Consider the following 12,458-nt stretch of genomic DNA (forward strand, 5'->3'; position numbering starts at 1 on the left):
GAAGCCGAAGAGGATGACATAGAGAACAGGAACACAGTAATACAGCAGTATTTTCAGTGACACACAGGTAAGAGTAGACACCGGCATATTACATTTACTTAATGACTCCTACCTCTCTACTGTCTGACTTTTTCCCCCAGTGTATGGTAACTGTGTTGTGACTTTACCTTCCGTTTTCAGAGATGTGGGCCCCACTGCGTGACATCTGCTTTGTTTCCCCATGGACTACAGCTGTGTGACAGCGGTTTGTTAGCATCACAATGTGAATGAACATTTTGGCACGGTCATGTCTAATACATTTGTTCTAAATCACAGCCAGACTCCAGATTGTTTTGTGCAATAAGTGTTTTTATTCAAGTGCTCTAAATTGGATGGGTGGTTGCAAATCAGTGAGGGGTGATGGTGGAGGATTGTCCATGGCAGAGTCCAGACTATCAGTTTCACAGGTGCATTGTCCAAATGCCTGTGGGAAGTGGAGCAGGGGCAGTTTAAGGTTGGACAGGGTGACAATGTGGGACAGTGGGATGACAATCAGGGCGGTATCCTTTGCTGGCGGGGGTCTTGACATCTTACTCTGTCTTCTTCCTGGATCTCAGGGCCCGCTTGCGGGGTGGTTCTCCTTCTGCAGGGGGTGGGGTTCTGGTGGCCTGTTGGTCTTGTGTCGGGGCCTCCTGTCCACTAGCGCCAGCGGAGGTGGTAGGCAGTTCTTGGTGCATGCTAGTGTCAGGGGCCCTTTGAGGTGCCACAGTGTCCCGCAATGTCGTGACTACCTCATTCAGGGCCACTACGATGGTACCCATGGCGGAACTGATGTTTCTTAGTTCCTCCCTGAACCCCATATACTGTTGCTCCTGCAGAAGCTGGATCTCCTGAAACCTGGCCAGGACCGTCGCCATCGTCTCCTGGGAGCGGTGGTATGCTCCCATGATGGAGGAGAGGGCCTCGTGGAGAGTGGGTTCCCTGGGCCTGTCCCCCCACTGTCGCACAGCAGCCCTTCCAGTTCTCCTGTTTCCCTGGGCCTCTGTCCCCTGGACCGTGTGCCCACTACCACTGCCCCCAGGTCCCTGTTGTTGTTGGGGTGGTGGGTTAGCCTGGGTTCCCTGTAGTGGTGGACACACCGCTGATTGACGTGTCCTGGGGACAGAGGTATGGGCCCGCTGGGTGGGTGCTGTGCTGGTGTTCCCAGAGGGGGGAAGGTCTACTGTGGCCTGTGGCTGTGTGAGGGGAACCGACTGTCCCGAGGTCCCCGATGGACCGGGCTGGTCATCTAGATCCAGGGAGACAGAGCTGCTGTCCTCACTGTGGGCCTCTTCTGGGGCTGGAGTGGACATTTGTGGACCCTCCTGCGCGGTGACGTGGCGTTCGGGTCCTGCAGGGGTATAAAAGTATGGTGATTGCTTCTGTGTGTGTCATAGCATGCAATGGGTGGGTGCCCGTGTACCCCAGTGCTGGCATTCCTTTGTGGGGGCTGTTGTGACGGTGGTGGGGGGGGGGGTTGTATGTGTATGTGCAGTGGGCATGCTTAGGTGATGGGTGTCGATGCTTTGTGGACGCATGCAGGGCTAGGTGTTGGGATGGGTGGGTTGTGATGGTGAGACAGTTGCAAGGAGTAGGATGTGATGGGGGTGAGGGTGAGGGTGGGGGTATGAGTTGGCATGCAGGTGGGGTGGGGGGAAGAAGTAGTTAAGATTTGCCTTACCAGAGTCCATTCCTCCGCCTACTCCTGCGAGGCCCTCAGGATGCAGGATGTTCAAGACTTGCTCCTCCCATGTTGTAAATTCTGGGGGAGGAGGTGGGGGTCCCCCGCCAGTCTTCTGCACCGCGATGTTGTGCCTGGATACCATGGAACGCACCTTCCCCCGTAGGTCGTTCCACCTCTTCCTGATGTCGTCCCGATTTCTTGGGTGCTGTCCCACAGCGTTGACCCTGTCCACTATTCTGCTCCATAGCTCCATATTCCTGGCAATGGTGGTGTTCTGCACCTGTGCCCCGAACAGCTGTGGCTCTACTCGTACAATTTCCTCCACCATGACCCTGAGTTCATCATCAGAGAACCTGGGGTGTCTTTGCGGTGCCATGGGGTGGTGTGGGTGATGTGTATTGTTGTGTTGTGTGAAGTGCGTGCAAATATTGCTGGGTGACAGTGAATTGGGCGTCTGGGTGCTCGGATGTCTTTTCTCTGTGCGTGTTCACGAATCTCTAGGAGTGGAGGTTTGTGGGTGATGTGGATGTGTATTTTATATTTAATTGGTTGTGTGGGAGTGGTGTGTGTATGTGTCTCAGGTGTGTGTATTTTGAATTGTCCAATGTGGTTGTATTTTGTAAGTGTGTGTGTATTTTGAGCGCGTCGGTGTGTACCGCCAATGGAATACCGCGGTTGAAAGACCGCCGCGTGGATTCGTGTGTCGTGATAGTGTGGGCGTATTTCTGTTGCCGTGACGGTGGAGGTTTGGTCATCGCCAGTTTCTCGCTGCCCTTTGGTGTGGCGGACTTTTGTGGATGTCTGTATTTTGGTGGTTTGCCTGTTGTGGGTCAGAATGACCGTGGCGGTTTACAGCGGCTGCAGCGGTGTTATGGCGGTCTTCTGAACGGTGGTAAGCGCCTTTTACCGCCGAGGTTGGAATGACCACCTAAGTGCTTGGTTTAGCCCAGTGCAACAATGGATAGTTTACATAAATACGTTTCGGGGACTACTGCTGACAATACGTCAGGGCAGTTATATGCAGCCCTTCCCAATGTAGGATATCGGGTCATAGACTGATGTAATTACAACGTTTATTAATGTCCAGAACCTAGATTTATTTTTCTTGAAGGAAACATGGATAAAGGTAATGTTTCTTTCTGATATCCATCTTGTTGTACCTCCTGAGCTCAAAAAGTCTAGTATTTGTGAACTCAAAAGGGGCCGTGCCAGGATTGGGTTGACTGATGTAAATCATACTCATTAATGATATCACCTTTTGAGTTAATCACTCTCGCGTCTGACCCCTTATTTTAAATTTTGCTACACGCCAAGTATTTCAGACATGTTCTGAGGAGCAAGAAAGATCATTAACGTGAACGAGCAGTTTCATATGCCTGTTATTACACAATGTTCTATTATGAGCCAAAGTAGAAGCATTGATATAACATGATGCAGGTTTAACATTTAAAAACAACTTGTATTCCTTGCTTAAGAGCATGCTTCACTTGCATTCCCTGTACTTGTGAACGTTTAGACACCTTGTCCTTTGAGCAAAAACGTATGTGAATGTTGCTTTCACTTGCAGTAATTTGTTATACTCCGCAATCCATGTTCAAGTTAGCCTTGCTGATATTTCGAAGATGACTATGGGGAAGACCTAATGCACCAAGGCAATTGAACCAGTAATTCAGGGGCAAATCCTCCTGAATGGCAAAGGAGCATCGCCCCACTGGCTCAGAGCCAGCAGCTGAAATAAAAATTATATTTGATTATCGTTTTATTTTTCAGCCGCTGGCTCTGAGCAAGCACGTACAGGAAGGGGAGGGCCTGGGCCATGGAAAGGAGGAGGAGGAGTCGAATGAGTGCACCTAAGTTCCCATGTCGTTTTAGGCCAGAAAGCTGTCATGTACACTTAGGTTTCTCCAATCTGGCTGTGTTGCACAGCAGGGTTGGAGAAACAACACAGACTCCAGTGCACTGTCTGAGTGGCAGACCAAGCAGCTCAGACAAGTTCTGATGCTGCTCTCATGCAAGGTATAGCATGAGAGCGGCACCAGGATTCCATGGGGAGCATATGCTGGGGTCCCATAGGGACAGCAGCAAGGCGGCCACTGATGGACAGGTACATTTTGTTTAGTTTATTTTTTATTGTATTTTCTCCCCCAACCCGAGCCCCTCCTTTACGATTTGTGGTGGCTGCCGCTGCAGTAATTTTAAAAGTGATCTCCAAAGTAGTGCGGACCCGAATCACAAATAAACACTTTGGAGAATTTTTCCTACGTTTAAAGTATAATTGTCAAACCTGACAGCCTTAGGGTGGTCACCCCATCCTTTTTTGCCTGCCTGCCTCCACTTTTTGGACACTGTTTTTGCTGGTCATAGGACTCTGCGCACTTTACCACTGCTAACCAATGCTAAAGTGCATATGCTCTCTCCCTTAAAACATGGTGACATTGGTTCATACCAAATTGGCTTATTTAATCTACTTGTAAGTCCCCAGTAAAGTGCACTACATGTGCCCAGGGCCTATAGATTAAATGCTACTTTTGGGTCTGCAGCACTGATTGTGTCACCCACCTAAGTAACCCTCCAACCATGCCTCAGGACTGCATTGCAAGGCCTGTGTGTGCAGTCTCATTGCCACTTTGACTTGGCATTTAAAAGTAATTGCCAAGCCTTAAACTCCCCTTTTTCTACATATTGATCACCCCTAAGGTAGGCCCTAAGTAAGCCATAGGGCAGGGTGCTATGTAGGAAAAAGGCAGGACATATACCTGTGTAGTTTTGATGTCCTGATAGTGTAAAACTCCTAAATTCGTTTTACACTGCTGTGAGGCCTGCTCCTTTCATAGGCTAACATTAGGGTTACCCTCACATACTGTTTGAGTGGTAGCTTCTGATCTGAGTAACAAGGTCATATTTAGTATGGCCAGATTGGTAATACAAAATCCTGCTGACTGGTGAAGTTGGATTTTATATTACTATTTTAGAAATGCTACTTTTAAAAAGTGAGCATTTCTCTGCACGTATATCCTTCCTTGCCTTACAGTCCTCGTCTGCCTAGATTTAGTTGACAGCTCCCTTGTGCATTCACTCAGACAACCCCAAACACAGGATGCTCATTCAAACTTGCACACATCTGCATATTGAATGGGTCTTCCTGGGCTGGGAGGGTGGAGGGCCTGACACTTACATGTCAAAGGACAGTAGCCTGCCCTCACACAAAGGACTGCCACACCCCCTACTGGGACCCTGGCAGACAGGATGGAACTGAAAAGGGACCTTGTGCACTTCTAAGCCACGCGTTGAAGTTTCCCCCTCTTCAAAGGCACGTTTGGGTATTCAAGCAGGGTCTCAGACCCTACTAACTCAGACACGTCTGGACAAGATACCACTGGAGAAGAAACCCTGAACCAGAACCTGCAACCTGCCAAGAGGAACTGCCTGGCTGCCCAAAGGACTCACCTGACTGCATTTCTGCTAAGGACTGCAGCCCTGCTGTTTCCCTGCTGCCTTGCTGTCCTCTGGCTCTGCTGAGAAGTGCTCTCCAAGCGCTTGGATAGAACTTGCCTCCTGTTCCTTGAAGTCTTAGGACCAAAAAGACTTCATCTCTGTAAAAAAACTCCTTGTGCGGTGAAAATCGCTGCACAGCCTGCAAGAAACACACACCGCCAGCATCGCGGTGAAAAAAAACACTGCATGCCTAACCGTAACGATGCAGCCTGACTCCCCGAAGAGGAGATCGACGCAGCACCAGCGTTGCAACCAGAATTTGACGCATGGCCCACTGGATCGATGCAAAGCTGAACCGGAACAACGCTGCCCAACTTCCTGCGGGAAGAATCGAAGCAGCGCCTGCCATCTGGTAGAAATTTCCACGAATCACCCACTGGATCGACGCAGCCCCTGTGACTTCATCCTGCACGCCCAGAATTTCAACGCATCGTCCCTGGGGTGTCTGAAAACCCCACAACTTAAAGAGGATCCCAGTCTACGTGCCGGAAATCGACACAAAGCCTGCCCTGCGTGAAAACTCACCCACGCATCATCTGTATGCACCGGAAAAAGTGACGCACACCTCCCCATTTTCCGGGCATTTCCTCCTCTGCGGCCCCTTGCGGAGAATTTGAACGCAAAGCAGGTACTTTGTGCTAAGACTTCTTTTATCCTTTTTTACAGTTATAACTCAAAGTGTACTTATCAAATCTTAATCGTTTTGACCTGCATTTAACCACTTTCTAAACACTATGTGGTGTATTTGTGTGGTGTTATACTGTGTCATTGCATGATTTATTGCACAAATACTTTACACTAAGCTAAGCCTGACTGCTCAGTGCCAAGCTACCAGAGGGTGGGCACAAGATAACTTGGATTGTGTGTGGCTTACTCTGACTAGAGTGACAGTCCTTGCTTGGACAGGGGGTAACCTGACTGCCAACCAAAGACCTCATTTAATGCTATGCTATTTTTTTGAATTCACAAAGTTTTATAGAGCATGTAAACTGCTAAAGTCACGGGTTTCCAGGAGAGACTTCCCAGGAAACGTCCGCTTACCGTAATGCAATAGCTTTTCTGCATACAAAATTGTACCTAGTCAACAATCATACATACAAAAATGTCACTGAAACTCTTGTTGTCTCCACGGTTACATTTTCCCCACCCCCTATGAAGAAGAGGGTGTTCAGTTCCTTTTCCTATCTTGAAAATTGATTTACTCATTCCCCTGACAGGACTAAAGGCCCTCATTACAAGGCTGGCGGTCATCATCACAAGCTGTAGGGTTTGGCAGAAGCAAAACCTGCACAGTGACGCCTGGCCGGCCGGTGCACTCACACCGACACGGCCGGCGCGCTTGCACCAACGCGACCGACGGTGAGCATCTCCAACCCAATAACAGGCTTCAGCTTGCTGGATGTATTACAGGGTAGCAGACCGCCAGGCTTTCTGTGGCAGTCACCCCGCGACAAAAACCCTGGTGGTAACTCACCCGGCGAGAGGAATTGCCATTTCTGTCCCCGCACACACACGTCCATACACATGCAGACACCCCCCCACCTGTGAACACACTTACAAATACCCGCCCACCCCTTTACCCACACATGCATTCACATACACACCCCTCCGGATACGCATACGTTCACACAGACACCCCACTCACTTGCATACATGCAGGCACACACCCCCCACTTGCTCACAAACACACACTCAGACACCCCCATACATGCGCACACATTCACATTCAATCACATACACGCATGCATTCACCTCCCCCCTCGCTTTCCGCATACTTGCACTCATACTACACCCCTCTCCCCCCTTTGCATACTCGCACTCACGCACCCACACACATGCAGACACCCCCCCCCTTTTGGATGATCACTTACCTTCTCTGTCGAGGAGGATGTCTTGGAGGGAATGGGTCCTGACGGTTTTGCATCGCCAGCACCATCACACCAGCAAGACTCCACCAAGCCGTATTACAGCTCGTAATACAGCAGGCGGAGTCTTGCTGCTGTGGCTTTGCTGGTGATGCAACCGCCTCCACGGAGTCGGACTTCCGCCCATAAATGGGCAAAAGTCTTCCAATGACTCCTAATATGGTGGGCTGGCAGACCGGCAGAGCGGCAGCACTGGCGGTCTGTTGGCTGCAGCAGCTTTGGAGGTCTTACAAAAAGACCGCTGAAGTCATAATGAGGGCCTAAATCTCCAAAATTTCCACTAATGTGTTTGTGACTAGCAACAAACAAATGCTTTTTTGGTAACTATGGCATACTTGGTAACTAAGACATCCCTGAGAATGCAGTGATGTCTTTGGAACATGAGGCGAAGTTGGTCAGTTGGGAATGTGTTAGTTTAAACAGGGATCTGATGAAACAACAGATGGCTCGGATGAATCTCTTGTATTGAACTTCATTGAAGGATCCCATTCTCGATGCCAATGTAGAAATGTAAGTCCTTTGAAAAGTGAGGGAATACCTGATGTGCTATCAACAGACAATCATGTTCAATTAGTTTCAAAAGAAATTGAGTCATTCTTTAAAAAAACATGGGATTCATCGAAAAAAGTATGCATTGTACCATCCCAAGAGCGATGGTGTGGTTGAGTGCTTTACTAGAGTATTCAAAGAAACTATTCAGATAGCTAGGAGTTCAGGAATGGAGTAGAAGAATGAGGTATGAAGGGGGTTGGAAGTGTACTGGTAAAGTCCACACTCAGTGACAGAAAAATCACCATGCAAGTTGTTTAGAGGGAGGAAACTCAATAGTATGATGTCTTCCTCATGGCTGAATGCAAATGTTGAAAGTGAAGTTAGACAAAAAGAAGGGTGGTGTGAAAGAGAGGTGAGAAGGATGGAAGGAAGGAAGAAGTGGTTTGATGAAACAAAAAGAGTGAAAGTGACTAAGGTGACAGTGGGTGACTGAGTGAGAATCAGAAAACCGGGAGTTGTACCAGGGGAAAATACTCACGTCCTATAAAAGTGATTAAACTGTTTAATAATGCTGTCAAGACGAGTGACTCACATTTTTAGAATCTTAATAGAGTGGTTGTGGTAAGAGAAGATGGAGAAGTAGTGACTGCAGATGACGTGGATAGGGACTAAAAAGTGAAGATAATAAAAACTGAGTGGAGGTGAGAAGGAGCAGTAGGAAGGCTAAAGCACCAAAGCACTTGAGGGATGATAGTCTTTATCTGGATAGTCTTCATCTAAAATTTGGTATAGTTTGGTCATCATTGTATTCTTGCTGTGTATTATCTATGATTTGATTGTATGCCATTTTACCCACATGTGGTATTCCAATTTCATCTTTATATTATGTTTAGATTAATTTTTACTTTGTTTGATACATTCTCTAATACATTGTACATTTGTTAATTGCTTTTTCTTTTGCTAGCTTTTAGTTTTGGTAATCTGTATTTAGTTGATGAGATTGTTAGGTATTGTAAAAAGGGATATATGTGGTAACTACATCATTCTTGGTAATTAAGATACCAGTAGAATGCAGTGATGTGTTTAGAACGTGTGAGGTGAAGCTGGTCAGTTGGGAATGTATTCATTTAAATGGGGAACTGATGGCACAGCAAATGGCTGGAATGAATCTCTTATACAAATAAACTTCATTGAAGGATCTCTGTCATCGTGTTCTTCATTTTGAAAGGACTTTATTTCTGCAACATTCCTAACCTGGAGCAGTCATAGCTCTCTCCAACGAGTAGACTTACTCCCAAGAAAAAAACACTGGAGTATGGACTGCTTGAATAAGTTGCAGATTTGAATTTTTGTCAAATTAGCATTTTCCAAAACAGGAAATGGTGCAATCATTCTTGCAATATAATCTGCATGTGCTTCTGTTTAAACAAGCTACTACCTATGAAGTTGTCTTGGAGGTGATAGATTTCACTGCTGGGAGTAGGCCTCTGCTGTGTCCAGATTAAGTCGACAAGGTTTGTTTCAATGGATGTTAAGTTTCTACCAGAATCTGCCAAAGCTGTAGAGTAGCTCTTCCAGTCATCTGCAATAAAAACACCGTACGTATTAGAGCTGGGCACACATTAAACCCTCATACACCCATAGATCCACATGCCCACTGTCTCAGCAACCTTCATTTAGCAAAAGGAAATCTGAGAGCCCAGCTAACAACAAAGGATTGGACCCTGCTGGAGACCTGGCTGGAGAGAGACTTACTTGAGTCCCAGGAAGCTGCTCAGAGGAGTTAGGGGTTGCAGGACTGACAAAAAGGAACTTTACTAACAGTTGGTGAAAAGTGGGAATGAGTCATTGTTTCACCTCCAGAAGCCCAGGACAAGAAGCTCAGGTTTATCCAAGGAGGTTGCATTCAAGGTGGATATGAAAACACCTTCATTCTCATTGCACTTTGCCAAGCTACAGCTTTCAGCTGTTGTTTTGCCGTTTCAGTGACCATAGCCAAGACATAGAATTCCTAGCTTGCCTCAAATCTCTTCAAAACCTGCAATACTTCCTAACACTTTTTAGTTCTGGTTTACTGAATAGAGCCTAGAGGCTTCAGAGAATGCTGTGCCCTAAATGTATCTACCATTATTTGAAGACCAAGGACATTCTAAGAGAAATTAACACTTGCAACCACAATCCACTATTAAAATGTGGGTGAAGCTGTTTTGACAACCACTGAAGATCTCAATTATGGTTGGCCACAGCCAGCTACACACTTCATTTAATTTCAGCTTATGGACACATCAGCTGCACATTCAGACTATGGAGCCAGTGTCTGTAGTATATGATCTAGGGCCATCATTGTGTAATGTTAATATACTATGAAGGGTTGCAGGTTGATGTTTTAAGGTTTATATATTGTTAATAATATTTTGTTTAGTTGTAGTATGTTTCGGCCCTTTCAAGTCACAATTCTCAATGCTTGCATTTTACTTTAAATGTGTGCAATTTTCACACACTTTTCTCATGAACATCTTGGGAAACAAGTACTATCTGTTCAAATGTTTTTTCTCAGTGTAACAGAGTAGAAAAAGCACGTTTTTTGATTTATAACTAGCGGGGAAAATTCAGGTGCTGGAGGATATACTGATGAATGAGCAACAAATATTATTCCTCTTCTCAGGGACTTGGGCTCAGGGAAAAAGATGAGGGCTTCACTCATAGAAGACATCATGTGAAGTTATCTTCTCACAAAGATATAACATAGAAGAGAATTCTGTTAGATTTTGATAAGATATTAGTCATTTTCTTTGTATTTCCTTTATTATTATTAGCCTACGCTAATACTTGTATAATAATTGCCATGCTTGGTTGACATTTTCATGCATTTAAGTGGAGAATAAAAACATTTGTAAACATTATTGGGCTTTGACTTAACATATATTTTTGTCAAAGTGCCCGTATTTCAGCACTTTTGAAACCAATGCAATTTTTGCAACACCGCACAGGGAATTTATTCCTGCTTGCCTAATACTGTACTGCATTGATTATCAGATGATGTAACAAGCAACGTATTGTAGAAACAGGCAATTATTCTCTGTGTATAGGTTTACACATTCTGATCAAGCAAGCATACCTATGGAGAAGAGGAAAGGGTCAAATCCAATTAGCTGTCCAGGTTGAACCTCATTGATGATCCACTCAACAATATAAGTGACCCAAGCTGCAAAAGAGAAGATGGTTTAAAATCATGTTCATGGCGAATATACATAAAGTAAAATGTAACATTTCAAATTAATAAATACTTATTGAACAATATCTGGCAGAAGAAAATGGGAATTGATGCAGGTGAAGGACAGTCTTGCAGGAAAGAATAAAATGATGAGTGGAATAAAATACACACAAAAATACACACAAATAAACACTTGTATTTATATCCACAGAGGTACAACATACCACACTGACAGTACTACCCCCACCCATTTAATATTGATGTGAAAAGTCATGACTTCAGTCCCACACTCATGATGCACAAATTCAGCCAACATGTAAATATGCTGCTGGGGTGCCAAACGAGTGAGTAAAAATTCACACATTTTTTATTTCATTGATCATGGCTGTGATTTTTGCTCACAGATGACACTTTGTGTAGATAGGTAAAGCTAAAGATAACTTTACTAAAACTAATACAATACTTTATTACCAGTTGTTCAATCCCTGTTTCTCTTAACACATTATGAATGTTAGCATCCTTTGTAAAGTGAAGATATCTTCAAAGGACAAGCCCATCTATGAGATATATATATTATGTTAAAAGTCCTGGTTAATAATTTCTGGTGTGAACAATGTATACTAACGTGTTTTTTGAAGCTCCCAGTTGCAGTCCAGCTGCCGCTCTGCCTGTGTCCAATATCGACTATCTGTCCACAAGGCTGAATTTGTCATTGTCACAACAGCAGTTCCTAAAAGAGAACAGTTTCAAATAACACAATCCATTTATACAAATTGGGTTCTATAACCCATTCTGTTTGTCACACCCATAATTTACATCACATATTCATCACTAGAGCAGGTACCTGCATTACCTCTATTCCCTCTGTCTCTCTCTCAGAAAACTGTTTCTAAATATTTGTTATTTTAATATTCCTTTCCACCTATTTAATATGAGGACAGTTATCCATTGAAAAATCACCCATGTTTGTGAATGAAGAGCTAAACATTGTGGCAGATTAATTATTTGCCTCAAGCAATTAAGCTTATGCAAGCAGTTGCATGACCTCTATTGAGGAACTACTGTTGGAAGGCTCAGACATAGTCAACTTTCATTCAATCTCCGACCTTTCTTCCATGCAAAGATACCAGAACTTACAGCTATTATACAACTTTGGACATTTATGGAAACTGATGACAAATGAGAAGCAACAGTTTGACCTGGTAGATAAAGAAAATCTATGCCAGTAGTCGCCTGGAAGGATCACAGGAGGATAATAGATTCAAAGGGTGTCAATTGTCTGATTCTGTTGAATCCATTAGCAGCTTTTGACACCGTTGATCATACTGTCTTACTGACCCACCTTGCCCATACTTAGAACATTAAACACGTTCTGGAATGGTTAGGCTACTTTCTATTGGGCAACTGTGAGTCAGTGGCTCTTCCTTCTTTTGATTCCTCATTCTGGAAAATCCTGTATGGTGTACTTCAAGTTGCTTCCTTGCACCATTTGCTTTTTTTAAACTCAAACCTCTGTCTTTATCATTGCTATGTTCTTCAATATCACACACACACCCACACACACACACACACACACACACACACACACACACATTACACCACACACACACACAGATTACACAATGGTAGT

At 44.9% G+C, this 12,458-nt stretch overlaps 1 protein-coding gene across 2 annotated transcripts in view; it reads right to left on the reverse strand.

Annotated features, from left to right (window-relative positions):
• XPNPEP2 (X-prolyl aminopeptidase 2) overlaps window positions 1-12,458 on the reverse strand; it is a 327,597-nt gene that overhangs the window by 123,629 nt on the left and 191,510 nt on the right. For both annotated transcript variants that reach the window (XM_069212951.1, XM_069212960.1), the window contains exons 6-8: window positions 11,454-11,558; window positions 10,733-10,819; window positions 9,053-9,196 (exon numbers count right to left, since the gene is read on the reverse strand). In XM_069212951.1, coding sequence (XP_069069052.1) covers window positions 9,053-9,196; window positions 10,733-10,819; window positions 11,454-11,558 — 336 coding nt within the window. The remainder of the gene's footprint in view (window positions 1-9,052; window positions 9,197-10,732; window positions 10,820-11,453; window positions 11,559-12,458) is intronic.

The sequence above is a fragment of the Pleurodeles waltl genome, chromosome 2_1 (assembly GCF_031143425.1).
Source record: "Pleurodeles waltl isolate 20211129_DDA chromosome 2_1, aPleWal1.hap1.20221129, whole genome shotgun sequence".
In the NCBI taxonomy this organism is placed as follows: domain Eukaryota; kingdom Metazoa; phylum Chordata; class Amphibia; order Caudata; family Salamandridae; genus Pleurodeles; species Pleurodeles waltl.